The sequence below is a fragment of the Budorcas taxicolor genome, chromosome 5, assembly GCF_023091745.1.
Source record: "Budorcas taxicolor isolate Tak-1 chromosome 5, Takin1.1, whole genome shotgun sequence".
Lineage (NCBI taxonomy): Eukaryota > Metazoa > Chordata > Mammalia > Artiodactyla > Bovidae > Budorcas > Budorcas taxicolor.
In genome coordinates, this window is record NC_068914.1 from 114948867 (window position 1) to 114974415 (window position 25549).

The 25549-nt window shown below is 42.0% G+C and overlaps 1 protein-coding gene across 1 annotated transcript; it reads left to right on the plus strand.

The window, feature by feature from the left end:
• The first annotated feature begins 1602 nt into the window (after window positions 1-1602).
• On the plus strand, window positions 1603-21046 carry FBXO7 (F-box protein 7). The gene is made up of 9 exons (XM_052639774.1): window positions 1603-1979; window positions 5978-6272; window positions 9759-9986; window positions 11289-11430; window positions 12606-12689; window positions 15166-15261; window positions 17088-17264; window positions 17595-17632; window positions 19148-21046. The coding sequence occupies exons 1-9, from the start codon at window positions 1858-1860 to the stop codon at window positions 19535-19537; spliced, it is 1572 nt and encodes a 523-aa protein (XP_052495734.1). The 5' UTR covers window positions 1603-1857; the 3' UTR covers window positions 19538-21046.
• Window positions 21047-25549: the final 4503 nt, after the last annotated feature.

The following is a 25549-nucleotide window of genomic DNA, read 5'->3' on the forward strand; positions in this document are numbered from 1 at the left end:
TTCTGTTTGGTCAGAGTCAGTCTCTATTGCTCAGAGCTAAGAACTCTGATAGATGAAGCCTCCCTTGCTTAAAACTCTTCAGTGGCTTCCTACGCATTTTCTAGGATGTTTCCCAAATCCTTTGCTTAGCTTGAGGCTCTTCTTTATTTGGGATATACCCACTCCGTCCACATTGAGCCACTGTGTCCATTCTGGCCACATCAAGCCACCCTGGTCCTGTCATCCTTCCTTTCTCAATTTCATATCGCTTGCCACTCAAGAATCTTCCTGGCCAACCACCCTTCCCTATGTATCCCAGTCCCCAGGATTGTTCTTATCTCCATCATAAACAAGACACTTTTTACGCTCTACCACAAAAGTCGATTCACTTCCCTGTAAGCTCTGCATGGGTAGGAACTTGTCTTCTCAGGACCAAGGATACTCTGGCACAAAAGAGGTGATCAGTATATATTTATCGAGTGAATGAAGGTCAGAATGTGGACAAGTGCTGCCACCTATTGGAAGAAACGTTATTCAACTTTTTTATGATTTGGAAAATGGCTATCTTTACAAGGATGAAAAGTGACAATACTCTTTTCCTCATTTAAGAGATCATCGTCATTATTGCCAAGCCCTCTGTGGTAGCTAGACTCCCAGATGGACCCCAGTAATCCCTGTCTGTTGGTATTCATGCCTTCGGGTTGATTCTCCCACACTGAAGTCTTGGTTGAACGAGTGAAGTGATGGTATGTGACTTCTGAGATGAGATCATAAAAGACACTGCGGCTTCTGCCTTGTCTCTCTGAGATCACTGGCTCTGGGGGAAGTGAGGGACACTCTGACACCATGCCCTTGGGACACTCAAGCGGCCCAACGGGGAGGCCCATGGCGTGAAAAACTAAGGCCTCAACAGGAAAAAACAAGGTCAACAGTCATGCGATTGAGATCCTCCAGCCCGAGTCAAGATTTCAGATAACTGCAGGTCAAGGCTGCTTGACCTACGTCTTGACTGTAATCTCACGAGAGACCAAGACAGAACCAAACAGCCAAGTCATGACCAAATTTTCGATCTACAGAACCTGTGTGAAAAATGTTTGTTGTCCTAAGCAGTTAAGCTTTGGGGTGATTATTAGGCAGCGACAGGTTGCCAATATACTCTCCGACATAGATCACCGCCTACAATGTTTTGTTTTGTTTTTAAATAAATATTTATTTGGCCACCCTGGGTCTGGGCCGCATGTGGAATCTAGTTCCCTTACCATGGATTGAACAGGGCCCCCCATTTTGGGAGCGCAGAGTCTTAGCCACTGGCCCACAGGAAGTCCCTACAAATTGTTTTAAGTTTGCTGTAACGTGGAAACTATCAGAATCTGGGTGCTGATGCGTGCGAATGGTGCTGGAGCCACGGAGGAAGTGGAGTAAGAACCAGGACACCTGGCCTTGCGGAGTGGCGAGTAGTCTGATCTGTAGCATCCCTTTCAGCGTTAACGTTCTCTAGGAAAGGCGGAGACAAGTGACACCGCTACACAAGTGCCGCGACCCCGGCGCTCCGCGGCAGCTTCCACGCCTGCGCAGAACTCAAAGCGCGCTCTCAGGTGGCGCCGTTGCGCGCCGAGTCATCGATCGTGAGTTCCCGAGCGGCCTGGACCCGTGTTGGCCGCCCGCGGTCTGCTCGCCGGTGGGCTCCAGGGGGCGCCCTCAAGAGAAGGGGCGGAGCGCTCCTGTTCCAGAGACCAGCTCGGCGGGGTCCTCCGTCGGTTACACCTCAGTATCTCCACAGCTACGGTAGTGGCCGCTGTAGGCGGGAGCTCCCCGGCCGCTCCGTAGTTGCCGTCGCCGCCTCGGTGGTCCGGGCCGCTGAGTCCTCTCGCGGCCGCCATGAAGCTGCGGGTCCGGCTTCAGAAGCGGACCTGGCCTCTGGATATGCCAGAAGCGGAGCCGACTCTGGGGCAGCTGCGCGCGCACCTGAGCCAGGCCCTGCTGCCCACCTGGGGGTACAGGTAGGCGCCGCGGAGAGGCGGGGTGGGGGTGGGGACGCGGCGGGGCGGGGAGGAGCGCCCAGGGGCGCGGGCCCGCGCCGGGCGGTCACGTGAGGCGGGGCGGCCAGCGGGCGGGGCCCGCACCCCGGGACTGTGACGCGGGCCAGGCGGGGAGCGGGAACGAGGGCTGCAGCTCGCGGGGTCCCGGCTCCCGGAGGTCATGGCCCGGCGTCCCGAGGGCTCCGAGCTCATCCAGGGTGAGCCTTCGCTTCCGTGTTTGCAGTAAACGAACCCAGGGAGAGGCTAAGATGCAAAATTCCCGAGTCTTTTGAGATGTGAGCTGGGAAATTACGGGTTTGGCTTAGGTTAAACCTCTTCAGACTCCCAGGGATTTAAGTTCACCATCTCCAGCTGTCGGAATATTTCAGTGAAAAAGTTTGTAAAGTTAGGAGTTAAAAACCTGCTTCGTATCTCATATGGAGATACGAGGCCACCTGTAGCCTGTACCGCTGCTTTCGGACTACCAGCCTGCAGTCCGCTTAAAACTCCGTTAAGTGTTTACCTGCCGCGTGCCGCTGTGGGCACTTTGACTTCCCCGCTGGAAAGTTTTGCGAAGTGCAGCATGTCGGTCTGTTTCAAATAATATTATTTTCCTGGCCAAGATGTTGCTTTTTTTTTTTTTTTTTTGTAATGGAAACTATGGTAAACGTTGGCCTTATGATGACCCTGGAGAGCTTGCAGTTTGGGGACAGTGACGTTGAGAAATAATGGATCAAATTCTGTATTTATGGGGTTGCAGATGAGGCTGTCCTGGGTATCCTGGAGACCATAACCTGGGAGTAGAGGGACAAAAGTGAGGGTGGTCCTCTTCAAATCCTGAGCTAGCGAATTTGGAATTTGAGTGTGCTGAGAAAAAGTACAAAAGGTGTTCACTGGGGCTTTTTAGGTGAATTCTTCAAAAGAAAACCTGTTAACTGACTCCTTTCGTAAGACGTTTATAAACTTACATTTTATTTTTAGGAAATTCAGTAAAATGAGGTTTTATTATGAACTTCTCACCCTTTCATTTTTCAGTTTAGGACGTTACATTCATAATAAGCCTTTTTTTCCCCTCCAAATTAAAAAACATAAATACAGAAAATGAGATACTGGCAAAATTCCTTTGAAGTGTTATAGTAATTGACACGTCTATTGTTTTTTCTTGATGTTAAGCCTAAGTGTTTTGCATACTGGTATCATTATCCCGCCACAAATTATCAAAATTAACTTCTGTTTTAAAAATAGCTTGTATATATGTATACATATCACTTTTTAATTAGGTGGGACAATCTGGAAAGGATGTGAAACCCAATATGACTAGCTTTGTTTACTCAAGAGCCCAAGTTAGTTTCTCTTTCAGGTTTGTTTTTACAGTTGAGGCTGGTTAACCGGAAGAAATGTAAGCTTCAGCTTGTGAAAGTGAATTCATTATTCTCACAGTATGTTCATTTTATAATAAATGGGCAGTTTAAAAATGTGTCCATAAGACCTTATTACTTTTAAAGTGTCCTTGCTGAGCAAGTTGGCCTGAGATTGCCATAAAATGATTCTCATAGGCCTGGAGTTTCTAGGATGGCATTTCCTGATGAAGTTAATTCCCCCCCTCCCCCCACAGTATCAGAAAACAGGATTGTTTTTTAACCATTCTCCTGGAAAAACATATGTTACTTTAGAAGTAGGTCTTTTACTAAAGGGGAGGGGAGGCTGACATTTTATTAAGCTGACAATTCTTTACCTTTTTTACAAATCAATATTTGAACGAATATTGTGCTCGATAATCATTTTAAAAAACCAACCTTATGCTCTGACAAATCATCCATAAACACAATTCATTTGAGGTATTTTTCTTTTTTTCCTGCTAAAAATGGGATGTTGTTTTCCTGAGCAGTTGGCTGATTTTCAGCATTTATTAAAACATTTGAAAGCAGAGGCATAGCTACTTGTTTTCTCGTAAGCAGGAGTTGTTTCTAAAGCTTCAGTAATTTCTGTACCAAAGACAGAAATTTCTTATTGGTAAGAAAATATGTATTTACACGTGAAAGAAAAACATAAATGAATTACTGGGAGCACTTTTGACAATGAAGCATTGTAAAAATAAATAAACAGAACACAGTTTTCAAAGGACTTCATCCTTTGTTAACCTCTCAAAAAGTTAATGAAGTTAGCATTGCTGAGTACAAATGTCTTATGAAATGTTCTACAGTGGTTTGTTAATTATTCCTCACTAGTGTGTAATGAAATGATTATTCTCTGAAGATCAGATAATCTGTGATGCAGAAAGGATGGGAGTTCATTACTTCAGCCTAATTTGAACTCTTAGCTCGCTTAGCACTGGGTTTTTGGATTTGTATAGTCTTCCACATATTAGGGACTTCCCTGGTGGCTCAGACTGTAAAGCGTCTGCAATGTGGGAGACCTGGGTTTGATCCCTGGGTCGGGAAGATCCCTGGAGAAGGAAATAGCAACCCACTCTAGTATTCTACCTGGAAAATCCCATGGACGGAGGACCCTGGTGGGCTACAGTCCATGCAGTCGCAAAGAGTCAGACATGACTGAGCGAGTTCACTTTTTCCACATAAGACTTTAAGTAAGACCTCAGTGAGAAGGGTGAACCTCTTACTGAGTTAAGAGGGGTGAATTTATACTCAGTCATCTATGTGCACTCATCTAACTTTTTGTGATTATGAATATTCATTAGGACATGGGTCTAGTATTTTGGAACCTTCATAAGCTAACTGGAGAAGGCAGTGGCACCCCACTCCAGTACTCTTGCCTGGAAAATCCCATGGACGGAGGAGCCTGGTAGGCTGCGGTCCATGGGGTCGCTAACAGTCTGGCACGACTGAGTGACTTCACTTTTGCTTTTCACTTTCATGCACTGGAGAAGGAAATGGCAACCCACTCCAGTGTTCTTGCCTGAAGAATCCCAGGGACGGGGGAGCCTGGTGGGCTGCCGTCTATGGGGTCACACACAGTCGGACACGACTGAAGCGACTTAGTAGCATAAGCTAACTATCGTGGAAGGATATTGGATAGTTAGCCCTGATTTCAGCCTCATCTTGATCTTTTCATCTAATGTTTGTTGGTTATATCTGTTCCATAAATACTTTTTATTTGCCAAGTGCTGGAGATGAAATTTTGAACTAGACAAGGTCCTCAATCTCATGAAACTTAAATTCTAGTGGTATGGAAGAGAGATGATAAGCAAATAAATGACAGTTTCAATTAGTGATGTTCCAATAAAAGTAAAGCACAAGAATGGAATAGAGTGATGGAGGTTGGGTAGAAGGGATCTCTCAAGAGGTGACATTTGGGTTGAGACCTGGGTGATGAGAAAGAGTCAGTCATTTGAAGAACTGGAAGAGCAGATGCACAGGCCCAGAGGCTGCAGTGAGATTGATCTGTTTTAGAGGAAGGAGTGGAAAGCTCATGTAGGTGGAGAACAGTGAGTGAGAGGATGAGTGGGGTAGGTCAGATGTCGGGCTTTGGAGGCCATGTTAAGGCCAATTCCAAGGTCAAATAGAAGCCATTGGAGGGTTCTCAGCAGAGGAATGATGTGATACAATGTGTATTTTGAAAAGAATATATTTCATTGACTCTCAGTTGCCGTCAGCCCTCAGATGCACATTCTTAAGTCACACTAAATGAAAAAAGGCTGTCCATTAAGCTATGATATGTCATCAATTTTAAGATGCATCCCTTTTCCAAAGATGACAAAGTATGAAAAAGTATGTGTCTTAGAATTGATGAAAACATGGATTAATGATAGAGAATTACTGATCCTATCCCTCAGGCTGGAATCTGTAATGCAGGCATTTAGTGAGAAGAGCAGATAATTTTGATAGTTTTCCTAGACTTTGGTTTTCTTTCTATCTCTGTTTTGTTTTGTTTTCATGTGCTCTGTATATGTTTCAAATGTGTTATGCTGGGGCTGGCGGCAATAGGTAGCTCTTACTGTCCTTATTCATCTTTCTTGGCAGTTCCGATGCCCGGTTTGCAATTACATTGAACAACAAGGATGCCCTCACTGGAGATGAAGAGACCTTGGCTTCATATGGGATTGTTTCTGGGGACTTGATATGTTTGATTCTTGAAGATGCCATTGCAGCACCTAACTTACCTTCATCCACAGTTTCAGAGCATTCCTCACTGCAGAATAATGACCAACCCTCTTTGGCCGCCAGCTCCAGTCAGTCCAGCATACAGGATGCACAACTGCATGACTCACTCCAAGGACAGGCAGCCCAGCCTGAAGCCTGGAATGATGACGGTGTGGTGGGTATTCTTATCAAAACAAGAAGTAGAATAGTTGATAAATCATACTGAATAGCTCAACTGGATTCTGTACTAGTCAGGATGATTGCCATCAGTAGACTAAAGATTATATTCCTATAGACATTTTTTAAAAATTGCTTTATTAAGTATAGTTGATTTACACATTCCTTATTTCATTGTATTTGGGAATTCATCTAGTACTGATTGAATCTTTAAAGAGAAACAGGGAGAGTATGGTATCAGATGCTAATATTAGCTCTAAATTGCATTACTGTCACTTGTCCACTCAGTTGTCAATGACATGTGACAAATGGTCTGTTTAGAGAGGTGGTGCTAAACATTTTTTCTCGTTTGCACATGCATGAAGAATATGATAAGTATTGATATCAGGATGGCTCAGAGAGTGCCTGTGGTTCTCATGGAGTGGGTGTAAAGTTTGATAAGCTCACCAGAGGGTTTTGATATCTTCCTCCCATGTCATTATTAGCCTAGGGTAACCTTTAAAAACATTCTTCTCACATATATTCTCTCCCACACATCTGTCAGTAAGTAATAAATGACCAAAAGTTAGGCATAAGAAGCAAAGAGTGTATATTCAGACACACCTCAGTTTTATTGTGCTTTGCAGACACTGTGTTTTACAAACTGAAGGTCTATGGAAACTGTGTCAAGCAAGTCTGTTGATGTCATTTTTCCAACAGCATTTGCTTGCTTCTATCTCTGAGTCACATTTAGTAATTCTCACAATAGTTTAAACATTTTTGTCATTATATTTTTATACCTTTTTAATTTTATTTTTGTCATTTAAAAAATAGTTTGACATTTGTATTTTGTTATGATTTGTGATCTGTGATCTTTGATGTTACTATTGCAAAACGGTTATGACTCACCGAAGACTCATTTGATGGTTAGCATTTTTTAGCAATAAAGTATTTTTTAATGAAGAGTGTCTACATTGTTTAGACATATTGCTACTGCACACTTAATAAGTGCCACATAGTGTAACATAGCTCTTATGTGCACTGGGGAACCAAAAAAGTTTTGTGACCTACTTTATTGCAATATTTGCTTTCTTGCAATGGTCTGGAACCCAGCCTGAAACATTTCCAGGTATGCCTGTAATTCACAATTTTGTCAGGTAAGTGATTTTAATGAGTATTTTCTCCTTCCTCAAAGGAAGGAGCCTTTTAGGAGCCTTATTTTTAGGTAGTGTGGATTGTCATTGTCCCCTGGGTTTTTAACAGGTTAATGTGGGTCTTTACAAGCTATCAGGGCTCAGATCCTCAAGGATTTTGAAAGAACAGCCTCTTGCTCCCTTACATTCTTCCACCATTTTACTCATAAAATGTAACTTTACTTTCTTCTGCTCCTTTTCTAATGGAAATAAACTTAAAAAGAAGAAATGTGCTTTGCATTAAGAGTTGAGCACATGCCTAGGAAGTAGTCTTTCTGAGTAAAATTAATGTAGCTAACTCAGTCTTACTGAAGCAGTGTTATTATGTCAAAAAGCTCTGAACTATGAGTCTGGAGATCTTAGATCATTTCAAAGTTTTATTAGCTGGTAACCTTGGTTATATTATTTAATCTGAATCAAAATTATAGCATGTATAAAAAGGTGACCTCATCTGTCTTGCCTATTTTTGTTTGGGGTAAATTAGAAGACACTGAAAAACATGAACTTGTAAGATATTATCTTTAATCATTTGTTCAGCAAGCATTTATTGTACCTACTGTGTGCCAGATACTATTCTTATGTTACAAAAGTTGGTGACATGTCTATTCCTTTCTAAGCTTCTTGTCATAGTTGGATATAGACATGAAATCAGAAAACTGCAATACAGGGTGGTGAAGTGCAATAATCAAGACCTTTGCAAGGTAGAAAGATAGTTTGTTGTAATACTTGAAGAGGTGGGGGGATACCAGAATGGAGAGGGAGGGACTGCAGAACCTGAACTTGATACAGAGTCAGGGGTCAGGTGATGAAGGGCCTTGTACGCTGAGGGGTTTAGGAGTTTGGACTTTATTTTGTAGACCTGCATTTCTCGGCATGTCCTCTATGGAAAACTTGTCTAATGAGATTAAAAGTAAGTGTTATGGGGATGCTGAATGTTGAGGACGGAGAATAGTATTTCTTGGTTAAATGTTGGGCATGCTTTTTATTATTCCTGGACTTCTCAGAGCTTTATAATGCCGGAATGTATTTTGTGGATACAGAGGGTGAGGTTAGGAGGCTGTGACATGTAGCATTTTCCATACTCATTTGATTGTAGACCTCTTTTTTTCCCAAGAATATTTAGGGTCAGGTTCCAAGGCACAATACAGGCCCAGTGGTGCTGTCTGCGTAGGGGAAGTACTGGCAAGTTTAAGCTGGGACATAGGACATAACTAGATTCTCGGTTGTCAGAAAACTCTAGCAGCAGTGGGTGGAGTGTCTTGGGAGACAAGAAAGTGGAGTCTAGGGATACCTGGGGAGGCTGTTGCTGGAGATTAGGAGATAAATGAGTCTGAAGTACCACTGGGGTAGAAAGGGGCAGATTTTAGAGAGATTTAGGAGATAGATTCAGTGGAACTTGGATAACTACTTATGTTGAGGTGGGGCTTATAAGGTTGAGGGGGAAGTCTAGGATGATTTTCAGGTTTTTGGCAAATCAGCCAAAATTCAGTTCAGTTCAGTCGCTCAGTAGTATCCGAATCTTTATGACACCATGAACTGCAGCACACCAGGCTTCCCTGTCCATCACCAACTCCCAGAGCCTACCCAAACTCACGTCCATTGAGTCGGTGATGCCATCCAACCATCTCATCCTCTGTCGTCCCCTTCTCCTCCTGCCCTCAATCTTTTCCAGCATCAGGGTCTTTTCAAATGAGTCATTTCTTCGCATCAGGTGGCCAAAATATTGGAGTTTGAGCTTTAACATCAGTCCTTCCAGTGAACACCCAGGACTGATCTCCTTTAGGATGGACTGGTTGGATCTGCTTGTAGTCCAAGGGACTCTCAAGAGTCTTCTCCAGCACCGCAGTTCAAAAGCATCAATTCTTTGGCACTCAGCTTTCTTTATAGTCCAGCTCTCACATCCATACATGACTACTGGAAAAACCATAGCCTTGACTAGATGGACCTTTGTTGGCAAAGTAATGTCTCTGCTTTTTAATATGCTGTCTAGGTTGGTCATAAGTTTCCTTCCAAAATTAATGGAGATCAAAAGAAAATCCCATGGACAGAGGAACCTGGTGGGCTACAGTCCCTGAAGCCACAAAGAGTCGGACCTGACTGACTGAGCATGCACATAAGACATTCAGGAGGGAGGAGCAGATTGCAGGCTTATTCATGGTTTGGGAGCCCTCTCAGAAAATGGGTACCATTTCTGAGCTCAGTAAAGTGCTTTAGCTCTGAGCTCTAATCTCAGTTCACTTAGGATACAAAATATACCGTGAAAAAAAAGAAAGTCTGTTTAATGAATTCATTGTTTTTGTTATCCTTTTCAGTCGGGGCCTGGTCAGCATTTTGAAGCTGAGTCAGTTCCAGATGTTGTGGATGTGGAGGAGGGCGCAGGTTTCTATCCCGCAGAGCCAATGCTCTGCAGCGAATCAGTGGAAGGGCAAGTGCCACATTCATTGGAGATCCTGTATCAGTCAGCTGACTGTTCGAACCCCTGCGATGCCCTGATAGTATCCATACATCTTCTCATGTTGGAGTCGGGTTACATACCGCAGGTGAGGTTACGGCCAAGAACAAAAGTTTCCTGTTAGAAAAGGGGTCATGTTCTAGATTTCTTTCTTAAAGGTGTCTGGGTATTAATGTAAACTGTCGAAGACAATGCTGAGCATACCAGTAGGCAGTCAGTAAGTGTTCCCTTCCCTCTTTCCTTTTTTCCTCCTTCATTTCCTTGTCAGCTTTTAGTTAGTATTGTGACATCTACAGTTTAAAAAAATCCCAAAAGATTATATATGATAATATGTGGTCAGTGCACGTGAACTGTGTATGACTAGATAGATGGCTCACCGGGTTATTTTTTTTTAATGTTAGTGGTTCTATGAATTGCCACTAACCTTAATACGACTCAGTTAGGAAGAGAGACATTGTTCTTACGTTGTTGTTGCTTACATTCATTCATTCCTATCCATTCAACAACTATCTGCCAGTGTCCAGTGCACTGCTGTGTCTCTGCTCTCAGCTTGCTTCCTGTCCAAATGGAGGAGAAAGACAAGTAACAGACTGGTGCGTTGTATTGGCTGAATTGTAGGAGAAGCGTATATGTATAGAGGATGCCATGCCAGAGATTCACACAGAACATTTAGAAGTTTTTCAAACTTGAATGTGCGTAAGAATACCCACGGGGTCTTATTAAATGCTGATTCTGATTGAATAAGTCTAGGGTGGAGCCTGAGATAGGAGTGAGCATTCTCCACATAATAACGATGCTGCTGATCTGCGGGCCACGCTATGAGTAACGAGAGTGTAGAGTAATTCAGTGATCAGCTAACACGGGGACCATGCCATGCGCTGAGTCAGGATTTAGAATATGTAGATGCTGGGACAGTCTTTATCCTCAAGGAGTCTGTAAGTGGGAAGAAAGAAACAAGTGAAAAGCAGATTACAATGTATTATGGTAAATAGTAGAAGCATTGCAATGGAAATATGAACAGAATGTTAGGGGGTGAGAGGGTAGGAATGACAGCAAGGATTTGTTTTGAAAAAGGCTTCACAAAAGAAGCGGCCTTTGAGCTGGGCTCTTGAATAATGATATGGCTCTGCAAGGCAGATAAGTGAAATTTTGAAGTGAGAAATCAGTTTCCATCTGATATTTTATCTATTTGGACCAAACTTTTGATGGTGGATAATATAACATTTTTTTTCTATCACAGTTTTATTAATGATTTGATAAACTTTATTAAAGGGACTGTGTGGAATGCTTATTTGCAGACAGGTAAGGGGCCTCTTGTGTTTTTCATCTTTTTGAGAGTAGTGCTCTGTCCTTCATTATCTGTTTCCCTCTGTTTCATGTTGTCGCCCAGGGGACTGAAGCCAAAGCTCTGTCCATGCCGGAGAACTGGAGGTTGGGGGGCGTGTATAAGCTGCAGTACACGCACCCTCTCTGCGAGGGTGGCTCTGCTGCGCTCACCTGTGTGCCTTTGGGAAACCTCATCGTCATAAATGGTAACTAGCTGGAGGAATCATGCTTGTTAGCTTATGGATCTTTATATGTTTCTCTCCGAACACTTTGCAGCCACTTCAGTGATTGGCTGTTGTGATAGGTAACTAGATGGCAGAGTCATGCTTGTTAGTTTATGGATCTTTACATGTTTCTTTCCAAATGCTTTACAGCCACTTCAGTGATTGGCTGTCACAATACAGCTAGGAATCTTTATCAAATTTCTTTGATCCCTAGACCACTAATCACAGAGGGGCCAAAAGGTTACAGAATACAGGGCTAATCATGCTGCTGTGTCACAGCCTAACTTGCAAGGTCACAGCCTAACTTGCAAGGTCACAGCTATCAAACAGTGAAAGTGAGATGGTAATTTTTGCTTCAGTTTCTTATAAAAACAGCTCAACAACACTTCAACAATATATTAACCTTTATTTACTAGTCTTAAGATACTTAATATAGAGAATAGCTGCTAAATGTGTTAGTTTCTGATGTTTTGTTCCTTTACTAATTCTCGACAAATCAGCTGTTTGTGGACTTAGTGGCAGACAGCCATTCTAGAAGCATTCCAGGCCGAGTTCTTTGAAAAGGAGCAGTGTGTCCTTAAATCTTTCCTTTACCCGAGACATCCTGCTCAGTGCACATGTGCACGAGCACATCACTGGTTCTTTCATAGAATGAAATGAAATGCGCCTTTGTGTATAGGATTAAAAAATGAACCTTCTGGTGATGTCAAGAATATTGGTCCTCTGGGTCTAGAGAGAGATGATACTGTGAAAGCTAGCAGGATTCTTTTAATAAACAAGGGAAGACTCATTGCCAAGGGTTAAACAAAAAATAAACAGAGTTTTTAGTGACCTCGTTACAAATAATGATTGTATTGTGTTTAACTGTCTTTTAACCTTGTTTGCATATCTTTCAATTATTAATAAGCTGCTGTTGGTCGTACTTACTGGGTTTCATGTAAAGGTGTCTACTGTAGTTTTTAAAAATGTTGTTTTACTTAACGTGATCGCAGGTTTGCACTTTGGACTTTGCTGTGAGGGAAGGAATTAAGCAGAGAGCAGTTTGTTTAATGTGCCTGTATACTGGGGGCAAGGGAATGAATGCAAGTCCATATGGAAAAGCGAAGCAGTCGATGAAATGACAAAACCTGTTCATCATCTTTCTTTTGCTATTTCAGCTACTCTGAAAATCAACAGTGAGGTTAGAAGTGTGAAAAGACTGCAGCTGCTGCCAGAATCTTTTATTTGCAAAGAGGAATCAGGTATTGTAACAGTGATTTAGCTTTTGGGATAAAGGTTTAAGAGGTTCATGCAAAAAAAAAAAAAAAGAAAAAAAAACCCAGAAAGATAATGTTCAAAGACTTAAAATTTCTGGATGAGCCTAAAGCAAATACAAGACAATATTACAGAGTTTCAGTTTCTTTCCTGTTTCTCTTCGGATCTTGGATGCTAAATTATAGTTATACTGCCATTATGCCGTATAAATATATAAGTATACCGCCAAATTATATTTAGCATCATTATGGAATGATGCTATTATATAATGCATTACACAGGATTGATACTTCATAATTTCTGAATTAAATCTTTGGATTTTTCTAGCATTGCATTTAACCAGTATGGAAAGGAACTGTTTTGTGGAAACCATACAATACAACTGCATTATGAAAGGTCATTAAAAGGAAAACTGTACTCAAAATGTTTGCTTAAACTTACATAAACTTGCTTACTGTTTTATACAGAGTGGAACTTCAAAAGTTTTTATTCTAGGTGTGATTTTGCTTGTATTCTATTAGATGCAAAGAAGATAGTTTTTCTTTTTTCAGTTAAACCCAAAGTGTAACTGACAGGTAGGCAGTTGAAAGAGAAGAGATGGTGTGGGAAGGGAATTAACATCTTTTGGAATACTTCTTTTTTGCTAGACATGTGCCTTTATGGATATTTTTCATCTTGTCCTCATAGTAAATTCAGGCAGGTTTTAAAATCGGGTGGGGGTGGGGGACTGGTGTGATACCTTATAGCAGGGAAATGGCGTTTACAGCAGTGTCTTTTAGTGTAGGCTACCTAGATTTAGATCTTTGCTTTGAAGGCCTTGAGATCTCTCCCAGGGGAGGTCAGACTCTGAGAGACTAACTTATATGAACTGAAGTTGATAGGAAAGAGAGACCTCAGAATATGTATTTTTAATGGTCTGTGAACAATTAATGTCATACCAGGCCAGTGTTTCTCAACCATTTTTTCATTATCAATCCCCTAAGGAGGCTTTGTACACAATCCCCCACCCCAACTTCCAAATCATTCTCCCTGATGAAATTTTACTTTCATACAGTATATATTTGTATACTATGGCCCTTTTGAGGGTCACAAACCGATGTAATAGCTAGGATTTTTGCTTGGTTGGAGGCAGTATTATTTCTTTTGAGAATGCATGAACTAGACTGATGAATCTGTACAGATGGTCTTACCATTAAGACCAGAAAAACTTGAGATTCCTTGGCTACAAACACTGTATATTCATCTCTGTACTATGGAGGTCCTTACTGTGGGGAGTAGAAATACTCTATGTTACAGCAGTAAAGGTTTTTATGCCCATTTTCTAGATCAGGAAACAGGTCTGCTGCTGCTGCTGCTGCTAAGTTGCTTCAGTCGTGTCTGACTCTGTGCGACCCCATAGACGGCAGCCCACCAGGCTCCCCCGTCCCTGGGATTCTCCAGGCAAGAACACTGGAGTGGGTTGCCATTTCCTTCTCCAATGCGTGAAAGTGAAAAGTGAAAGTGAAGTCGCTCAGTCATGTCCAACCCTTCGTGACCCCATGGACGGCAGCCTACCAGGCTCCTCTGTCCATGGGATTTTCCAGGCAAGAGTACTGGAGTGGGGTGCCATCGCCTTCTCTGGGAAACAGGTCTAGAGGAGGTTAAATTACTTCAAGGACACAGAGTTAATAAATAGTAGAATTTAGGATTGGAGTAGATTTGGCTCCTCAGCCTATTTTTTAAGAACAGTGTTTATAGCACTGTTGCTCAGATTATTTGATTTATGTTAAGTAAGAAATAAAGAAGTGAAAAGGGAGGAAGAAAGTTAATACCGTTAGATTACAAGTTTATGTGAATGCATGTTAAGTCACTTCAGTTGCGTCCGACTCTTTGTGACCTTTTGGATTGTAGCCCACCAGGCTCCTTTGTCCATGGCATTTTTCAGACAAGAATACTGGAGTGGGTTGCCATTTTCCTTCTCCAGGGGATCTTCCTGACCCAGGTATTGAACCCACGTCTCCTGTGTCTCCTGCATTGCAGGCGGATTCTTTATCGCCTGAGCCATCAGGGAAGCCACCAGTTTACGGATTATATTAATTTAGTATTTTCAATATGTACTTTGTATGTTGGGTAGGAGTATGCTGCTCATTTGACAAGTCATTTAAATCATTTTCACTGTGGCTTATAATGCAGTACCTAGTATATGCTCTGTACTATTACTTATCCTTTTATTTATAAATTCCTAATCATTTCTTTAGTGGGTCCATTAAAGAAAGATTTTGTTTAAAGAGAATTCAGCCTTCAGAGTTACACAGTGTATACTTCCTCTTCTACTGGAGACTTCAGTTCATTTCTCTTTATGTAGGAATTATTTGTGAAAACTTACTTACCACTTTGATTTGGTTTGGCAGAAGTAGAGGATACCATTTCAAGTTTTTCCATTTGCTATTGTGTTTTTGACTTTTCATTTAATAAATATTCTAGGGGAAAATGTAGCCATGATATACAAAGATCTTCAGAAACTCTCTCGCCTCTTCAAAGACCAGCTGGTGTATCCTCTTCTGGCTTTTACCCGGCAAGGTGAGAAATTATAAATTATCACAGGCTGAAGGGCTGGAAAGAATCGGAAGTTCCCATATGTTTAAGGATGACATGTGACTCTTCCCTCTTTTCTGCTCCGAGTGAAATCCTGCTCTCTTAAGCTTAAATGCTAATTCCTTAATCGCTATTCACATCCTCTGTGTATCTTCACTGCATTTTATGTGTATCTTTATTATAGCCCTTTTTCCACTGTATCATAATTTTTCACATGATTTCTTTTCACCTAAGGTTATGAATTACCGTGAAAGCAGGGAAATATGTCTTACTCTCTTTTGTATTCTCATGGCCTAGCACACGGTCTGGCCCATAGTTGGTGTTCAGTAAATACATATATAAATAATTTATAGCCTATAAATTAGGTCTACTTTTTAAAAAGCTATTTATTGGGACTCTGTGCCTAGGTACTGTGGATATTTGACATGCATTCTTACTTAATGCTAACAACTTTGAAGTGGATTTTATTCTCATTTTATAGGTGATGAAACAGTAATTCAGCAAGGTTTATAATTCACTCAAAATCCTTGTATTAATAAGCTTGTATTAATTAATCCTTGTATTAATAAACACAAATCCTTGTGTTTTATCAGTAGTAAAAAATATTTTAAAATCTTAGTGACTTAAATTGAATGTTTATTTCTCACTCAGGTACGTGTTGTGTGTGGGTTAGGGTTAGCTGAAAAAGTGGTGAGAGGTCCTTATCTAGGACTTGCTCTTCTGTAGCACAGGGGAAAGAGGACCAGTGACCATGTGTTGGTTCTTAAAGCTTTAATTTAGAAATAGTATGCCGCTTGTACTCTCATTTCAGTGGGCAAAACAAGTGAAAATGGCCAAACCTAGTGATAGTGGGATGGGGAGATATAGGGTAGAAAATAATATGCTGGAGTCATAATCTACCACAGTCTTTGGCTGATAAATAATCTCAGGTTTTTAGAGATAGATATGTGACTTTTATCTGTGGTCTGTATGTAGAAAAATAGTATTTTAGGTCTCAAGTAGCATGGTGCCAAGGCTGATATAATCATAGTTTTCTTCTTCAGTTGATGGTGAGGGAAAAGAATAATGTGAATTTTAAAACCTTGTATTGGATTTTGGTTATCTTTGCTAGTGGAGAACAGTATCCCTATATGCAAAGTAGCTAATAATAAAAAAATAATTGTCACTTGACTTTGGAATATATTATTCTTTTCCTTTCTTGGTTTTGCTTCTGAATTTGTCTTCCTCCCCTTCTTTTTCAGCCTGCTAGATACCAAATAATAGTAATCTAACACTCAAGTGCTTATTGCTTGCCAGATATTATTCTGAGCACTCTATATGTATTTACACATTTAATTCTCAACTCAGTGAAGGAGGTGTAGTATTAACCCATTTTACAGATGAGAAATTGAGTTGGAGCTTAAAAAACTTGTCCAAAGGCACACAGTAAGTGGCAGCATTGGGAACCAATTGTAAAAGCCAATGAATTATCCATTTTCTGTAGTTGAGTAGAGAATTTTTTGTTGTACTGAATATATCTTGAAACAAAGGAGGCCATTGACTGGTATTTAAAAACTGTCATAGTTATTCATTTGATCTGTATTACAAAGTAATTTGTCTCTCTAGTAAAACATAAAGAGAATAAGGGGCTTAGAGTTAGTAGTAGTAATATAGTCAACTGGGGGATAAAAGTTTGTATAGATGACTTATGTCTGGCTAACTGGAGAATACCATCGAATTTATCATCTCTCTACAAAGTTGGCCACTTCAGTTGATGTGAGGAAAACTGGATGTTCTTTACTCAGTAAGATCTATTCTCTTTTTCCTTTTAGCGCTGAACCTACCAGATGTATTTGGGTTGGTAGTCCTCCCATTGGAGCTGAAGCTGCGGATCTTCCGACTTTTGGATGTTCGTTCTGTCCTGTCTTTGTCTGCAGTTTGTCGTGACCTCTGTATTACTTCAAATGATCAACTTTTGTGGAGGTGTTTGTATCTGCGGGATTTTCGAGGTGATTTCCATGATGGCATGCTAACAAGAAAAGTGTTCTTTGTTACTGAGGTCTTAATTACTCAGCTGGCCAGAAGTTTTAAGTTGTGGGCTTTTTTTTTTAAAGAGTAGGAAATAGTCATAGCATAGCCTTATTATAAAGAGATTCTAAGCCTCATGTACCCTGCCTGTGCCGCCAAAGCTCTGCCCATTCATGTTTGTGTTCTCTGCAAGTACAAAGAGTCCTTTAGACCAAGTAGATTCTTTTAGTATAGAAAATTGAGGTAAGACAGGTGTAATGCTAGATGAATGAAACGTTTTAAAATCCTTCTGTTTTCTTTTTTCTTTCTAGATGGTAGTATCAGAGGTCGAGACACAGATTGGAAAGAAGTAGGTATTTGTAAATACCAAGGCTGATGTCTGTAGCATGGAAATAATTAGTGAATTAATATGTTAAGGGCATATTTTCCACTTATTATAATACAATCTGTTTTGAGTCTATTGCTAATTTTTAGTAAAATGTTTTCAACTTTTACCTTAGACTTTGTCCTTCAGTTCAGTTCAGTTCAGTTGTTCAGTCATGTCTGACTCTTTGCAACCCCATGAACCATAGCACGCCAGGCCTCCCTGTCTATCACCAACTCCCGGAGTCCACCCAAAGCCATGTTCATTGAGTCGGTGATGCCATCCAACCATCTCATCCTCTGTCGTCCCCTTCTCCTGCCCTCAATCTTTCCCAGCATCAGGGTCTTTTCAAATGAGTTAGATCTTTGCATCACGTGGCCAAAGTATTGGAGTTTCAGCTTCAACATCAGTCCTTCCAATGAACACCCAGGACTGATCTCCTTTAGGGTGGACTGGTTGGATCTCCTTGCAGTCCAAGGGACTCTCAAGAGTCTTCTCCAACACCACAGTTCAAAAGCATCAATTCTTCAGCGCTCAGCTTTCTTTATAGTCCAACTCTCACATCCATACATGACCACTGGAAAAACCATAGCCTTGATTAGATGGACCTTTGTTGACCAAGTAATGTCTCTGCTTTTTAATATGCTGTCTAGGTTGGTCATAACTTTCCTTCCAAAGAGTAAGTGTCTTTTAATTTCATGGCTGCAATCACCATCTGCAGTAATTTTGGAGCCCCCCAAAATAAAGTCAGCCACTGTTTCCACTGTTTTCCTCAGTGTCTTGTAATTACACAGGAAAAAATCTTAGCATGGTGATTGTTTTCACCTTTACTTAATATAGGCTCCCTGTTTGTAGTAAAAACAAAACAAAACTGAGTTGTTTTTGTGCTGGAGTAGTCTTCAGCTGTTCAGCTAGTTAGAATAGTAAGTTATGAAAAAAATAAGTTACATTGTTTTATTTGCAGATAGGAATATATTCCACCCTCTGAAATAGTCATCTATTTTGTTATTTAAATTGAGGTCTATTAGGGACATAATTTAGGTGAGAAAGTGAACTTAAGTACTGACTTCCCCCGCCCTTCCCTGCCAATACTGTAACTTTTTACATTCTATGGCATGATATTTTCAACAAATATTTAAAATTTCCGTTTTCAGAAAAGGCTGACGTGAAATTCATATCAGCTTGAGAATGCTAGATTGCAGTCTTGAGAGTCCATGTCACTCACTCATCCCTTCTCTGGATGTGTTGTTACTCCAGATTGGCACAGTTGCTGAGCTGCAGTGTGGTTAAAGACTAGAGTGCCTTTGGCATTGTGTTCACAGCTACTACCTTATTCATGCAGGTAGAAACTGGTAGAAGTTCTCTTCAGTGTGCTAGCTTCTTTGTCTGCCTCCGTACTGTGGGAAAAGAGAAGTTATGTATACATCTGTACAATGAAAGCCAACTGGAGCTTCGGGGAGGTGCCCAGCTCACTCACGTCTTGTTCTTATCTGTCTGCAGCTGTACAAGAAGAGGTACAAACAGAGGAAAGAAGCCCAGAGAGGGCGGCATGCGATGTTCCTGCCGTCATCCCCCCACCCCATTCCATTCTACCCCAGCCCCTTGCACCCCAGACCTTTTCCTCCCAGTTCTCTCCTCCCTCCAGGAATTATTGGTGGCGAATATGATCAAAGACTAACCCTTCCCTATGTCGGGGACCCAATCAATTCACTCATCCCTGGGCCTGGGGAGACACCCAGCCAGTTCCCTCCACTCAGACCACGTTTTGACCCAGTGGGCCCACTTCCAGGTCCTAACCCCATCTTGCCAGGGCGAGGTGGCCCCAATGACAGATTTCCCCTAAGACCCAGTAGGGGTTGGCCAACTGACAGCCGGCTACCATTCATGTGACTGATTTGTTACCTCACTCTGGAGCTTGTTTTGGTTTTGTTTCTTTAAAACTACAGATGTCCTTTTGCTGGGGTGCTACCTCTGTTGTTTTCTGATTGCGATGGTGGGACATGGACTCACAGAAACCTTTTATAAACTTATTAAGGTTGGTGCAAACATAATTGCGGTTTCAGACCATGAATTTTAAATCATAAATTATAACTAGGCTCAAACACATCTTTATTAATCAAAATAGGACCATTACAATCAACACATTTCTGCAAATGAGAAGTCCTATAGCATAAAAATCCATGCTTTGGGATTTGATGAACTCTTGGAAACCATTTTCTGCCTCCTGCTGGTTGTGGAAGCGTTTCCCCTGCAGAAGGTGGTTCAGATGCTTGAAGAAAGTGGTGGTTGGCAAGAGGTCAGGTGAGCGTGGCAGATGAGGCAAAACTTTCATAACCCAATTCCTTCAACTTCTGAAGTGTTGGTTGTGCTACATGTGGTCAGGTATTGTCATAGAGAATTAGGCCCATGCTGTCAACCAGTACCAGCTGCAGGCGTTGCAGTTTCCAGTGCGTCTCATCGGCTTACTGAGCATACATCTTAGATGTAATAGTTTCATCAGGATTCAGAAATTTGGTGGTGGATCAAATGGGCAGCAGACCACCTAACAGTGACCATGATCATTTTTTGGTGCAAGGTTGGCTTTGAGAAGTGCTGTGGAGCTTCTTGGTCCAGCCACTGAGCTAGTTGTTGCCAGTTGTTGTATAAAACCCACTATTCATCACATCACAATCTGATCAAGAAATAGTTAGTTGTTGTTGGTACAATGAGAAGATAACACTTCAAAATGACGATGTTTTTGATTTTTGGTCAGCTCATGAGGCACCCACTTACGGAGCTTTTTCACCTTTCCAATTTGCTTCAAATGCTGAATGTCCATAGAATGGTTGACGTTGAGTTCTTCAGCAGCTTCTCCTGTAGTTGTAAGAGAATGAGCTTCGATGATCGTCTCAATTGGTTGTTGTCAGCTTCCCATGGCTGGCCACTGTGCTCCTCATCCTTAAGGCTCTCGTGTCCTTTGCAAAACTTCTTGAACCACCACTGCACTGTGTTAGCAGTTCCTAGGCCAAATGTGTTGTCGATGTTGCAAGTTCTTGCTGCCTGAGGACCCATTTTCGACCCATCTTGAATAAGAAAATCACTCAAATTAGCTTTTCGTCTAACATCATTTCCCTAGTCTAAAATATAAAATAAGTCATTAGCAAAAAAACATAAAGCGAGAAGTGCACATTAAAATGATGTACAACATAACCACATTTATTTAAGAATATTCCAATATCAAACAGCAATGTTTAACAATGCAAAACTGTAATTACTTTTGCACCAACCTAATTGTTAAAGCTCCAGGAGTGGTATGGCTCACAGGTTACTTGCTCGACAGGGTTGGCCTTGGGAATATGGTTCCTGACATCCCCTCTCAGTTACCGTCTAGAATGCAGGTTACACATTGATAATGTTGCATACCAGAATAAAATATTAAGTGTAAATTACATGGCAGTCTTGACTTTTATTACAGAAAGATGTGTAATATTACAATATTACTTGGACATTTGAAAATGGTCAGAGAAGCTATTCATTGTCATCAGATTGCTGCAGGGGATTATTTTTGTTTTGTAGTGGCACCCTTTCTTCACGTGAAATTATTTGCAAAGGCCTGATCTATGGAATGAACACAGTAGAGCCAGTTTGGTTGAACTGGATGTGAGGTGAATGGACCCCCGCCAGCTCAGCCCCCTCCCCCCTCTCTCTGCAGCTGCTCCTCAGGCTCTGTGCCGAAACTTCTGGGCTCCAAAACAGCGCTTTTTGGCCACCATTGGGTTGTTAGGGACTCCTGTTTCTGACTTCTTCTGGAGTGGAGTTTGGGTTCTTTTTCCTTGTGTTTTGAATACTTGGAGCCTAACCTGTAAGTAGATGACGTCTTCTAACAACAAAGTATAGTGCTTTGAGTGCTGCTCAGGTACTTGTTCTGCAAAGAAACCCTCATCATTTGTAGAATATTTTGCTTTTAAGACTTAAAATACACAAAATTCAAGTTTTATTTTGCCTACAACAAGAAAAAGGTCAAACACAAATATCTTAGCATACAAACAACTATAGAAACATGCTACAGTGACAGATTAAAGTCTGAATCACAAAACAGGAATAAAACAGTATCTGCAGAAAATGGGAATATGCCAACGTCTTTCTGCCTTTTTAAAAATTGGTTTTGCATATAAGGAAATGGCTTGGAATGCTGTGTGCTGCAAGAATGTTAGAGTCCTACATACACGTGAATATTTTTGGGCTACACATGTGTATTGTCTTTTTTTCCCATCACAGTGAAGAGAGTTCAGCCAATCATACTATTTTCCAGAGGCCATGTTACCTTTACTAGCTTAATGTACAGGTAGAGGATTAGGGCTATTGACATTTTCTTTTTCCTGTGGTGTTTTGTAATATCTGAGCTATAGATTCGCTTTTAACAAAGTGTCCACCAGAGGCCATATGGCTTTAATTGGATCTAGGTTGAGTCACCCTGAAATTTTGATGGGTCCAAAGCTGGTTCTCCAGCACACCTCTTTGTGGCCTTATGATGTTAGGATGCGCTGTGTGTGGTGTGTGTGTGCATTATTAGGTTGCACTGTGTGTGGTTTGTGTGTGTGTGTGTGTAGCGGGGATGGAAGGACATAGTGATAACCAGAAGCACCATGTACTATAATACAGGAGTTTTCAAAATGCGGTCCTTTTTGAGTGGTCCTGGAGAAGTTCATGAGTGGTGCTGGTGTCCCAAGGAAACAGAGGCTACTGCCCAACCTTATCTCAGGCTTACCAGCCCACAGGACAGATCCCTCTCCGTTTAGGATACCAGCGGTGTGTCACACACCTAAATTTGCAGTCCTTTCATAATAGTTGATTCTGAGTTCTTAAAACCACCATCAAAGCTTTTTGTCTTAACTAGCTCATAGTTAGAAGCTTATAAAATCCACGTTCTTATTAGACTGAGACGGTTCAGCTGTATGTGTTGCTGGTGAATGATGGGAATGAGTCATGGTGTGGTTTAGCCTGTTTGCTGCACGACTTTTTGACATCACTGTGATGTGTTGTGATGGATGAGCGCCGTGGTAGACGCAGCTCCACATTGCTGGCTTGTAGCCTTAAAGACTTCCTCTGGCCCCTCATTTTCCCCTTTAGGTATTTTTATTAACAGAAGCTTGCCAACCACCACCTCTGCCCCCTGCCCCCATTTATTAAAAAAAGAAAAGCTCTGGTTTGGCATGGTTGGAATCAAATCATGGCAGGTAGCCTCTCAACAATGTAGATTTTGTGATTCCTTAGGTACAAAATATTGAATTCTCTCACTCTTAATTTGCCTCTCCAATTCCTGAGATCACTGCTTAGCTAAATATCTCTGTGATTCTGACACTCCCCTTTGCTCTCTACTTGGGACCCTGAACCAAGGTTTGTCTTTCTACCCTGCCAGATTACAGAGCTCCGGGAGGAGTCAGGCAGGGTTTACACTCCTCTGGACAGCTTCCAAGTGACTGCAGAAAATGTGGAGTGGATAAAACATGCAAGTATTAGTAAGGTCACGTGACACAGTTTCATCTTAATTAAATGGCCCTCTTTGGGATTCCTGAACAGGTTATAGCACTGGAAGCTTCTGCTATCCCAGAGCAAACCAGGTGAAGTGTTAATTAAGAGGGAAGGCGATGTTAATTTGCTTTTGCTCTAGACTCAACAAAAGACCAGAGAGAGCAGATACTTAAATATGATAGGCTGGAAATTGAAATTACAAGCAGTAGGCCCAATCAGTAGAGAAGGAAGTGGCAACCCACTCCAGTACTTTTGCCTGGAAAATCCCATGGATGGAAGAGCCTGGTAGGCTACAGTTCATGGAGTTGTGAAGAGTCAGACATGACTGAGTGACTTCACTTTCACTTTTCACTTTCATGCACTGGAGAAGGAAATGGCAACCCGCTCCAGTGTTCTTGCCTGGAGAATCCCAGGGACGGGGGAGTCTGGTGGGCTGCCATCTATGGGGTCTCACAGAGTTGGACACGACTGAAAGGACTTAGCAGCAGCAGCAGAACCAATCAGAATAGAAATAATGAGAGATACTTAGGACTTTAAAGAATTTTCTGTCTCTCTTCTCTCATACCACTGTAGAAGGAATGTTTAGATTGGTTTTATGACACACTAAAATTTCAAAATTTTTTTCTTCTTTTCCTCCTGGCCTGCCAGTTGAGAGGGCTCTGAACAGAATCTACGAGTCTCCTCTCTTGCGGCTGCATGTTTCGTTTGTGGAAACACAAGGGACCCTCTGTGCCCTTTATGCATTGTGTTTGGTTAATGGGCTGGTTTGACTTGCTTATCGCGCAACCTTCCAGTTTGTCGGCAAGCAAACCCAAAGTGCTACCTTCCATCAAAGTCTACACAGTAGACTGAAACAGGCTTTAATCTGTGACTGCCCCGGAGTCCAGGACAACTTCTGACACTTAGTGGGGATAATTAGTAACCAGTCCCCATGCTCGCTTGGATAAAGAAAACCACGCATATGCAAATGCTCTCAGAGCTATTTAATCCTCCAGCATAGTTGAGTTACAGCTTGTATCTGCGAGGCTGACTTCACATGCTTACACTGTACCCTAACCTGCATTCTTTCACCCATTCTGAACACACAAAAGCAAATGAGCCACCGACCTGTTCTACGAAGTTGAACGTGAGCACAGAGCTGGGAGGGGCGGGATGGCCAGAGTTGGGCTTTGCTGTGTATTGGGTGATCTGGAGGGACCCCTGGGTCCTGGGTCTGGAAAAGTTGGACAAGCTTTGGTATTGTCCTGGTCTGCTCACCACGCCTCCTGACCGATGCTGACAGTGGCACCGCGTCCCTTCTGCTCCCAGCTGTGGTGGCCCTGCAGTGAGTTCACTTGTGGGCTCCACGCTCACCACAGCCCCTGCTTCTGCTTGTTCCCGTGGACCACAGGTTTTCTTCAGCTTATCTCATTAATCTCTCTGTTGGTTTAATTCTTTTGCTGGGCAAGTGACTTCCTCACATTGATACTCTCAGAAAAAACAAACGTTTTCTTTACTTTTGACACTTTGATTGCATTTTGTTGATTTCATAGTTTTCTAGAAGGGCCAATCTAACACACACCCTGCACGCCGACTGTGTGCCGACAGCAGGCGCTGTGCCGTGCCCATGTAGCTTGTTCACGAGCTGCCGGCACCAGCTTGCTTTCCCCTCAAGTTCCTTTCATTGCAAATTCAGATGAGAACTTCCAGAAGGTCACTGATGTTCAGGCTCATGGGATTTACTACTGTGTTTGTTACCATGGGCACGAAGGCCTATCACTCTGAAATTCTGGAAAGGTAGAACTAACTGCCCCATCAGCAGGGACTGAACCAGGGGACAGAGGGGGTGTGGCGAAGAGGACAGAGGATGAATGGAAGAGAAAGGACGTGTAGATTCCAGTGTCCCTCAAAAGCTGATGTGACAGTTAAGTGACAGTGCCCTTTAATCAGGCTGTTAGGAGGAAGATCTGGAAGAAGGTATTTTCTGCAGCTGGTGGAGGTGTCCAGTGGGGCTGCATTTTAAACTCTCTATTCACTGTGCTACATGTCAGCACAAACCAAATGGATCTTTGTCCTGGTTCGGCCTCACCAAGTCAGTGCGGACAGGAAATGCTAGCTTTTCTTTGGATCAGAGTTGTGAAACCAGGCAAAAACAAACAAACAAGACCTTTCAGAATCTCTCCAGAGTGACTCTTCTGCCCCTTTCGTTTTGTTCTTTCTCATTTAGAAATATCACAATTAATAAAGGTAAAACGTTTGGAGGGAACATGTGCTCGTTTACATGAGAAACCAGTCCATTTTGGGGACTAACTGTCACAAAGGACCATGCATGGTCTCTGCATTCACACACAGACCAATGGGAGAATTTGTTTCAATGTGTTGGTTATAACCTTTGTCTCATGTCCTGGAGTT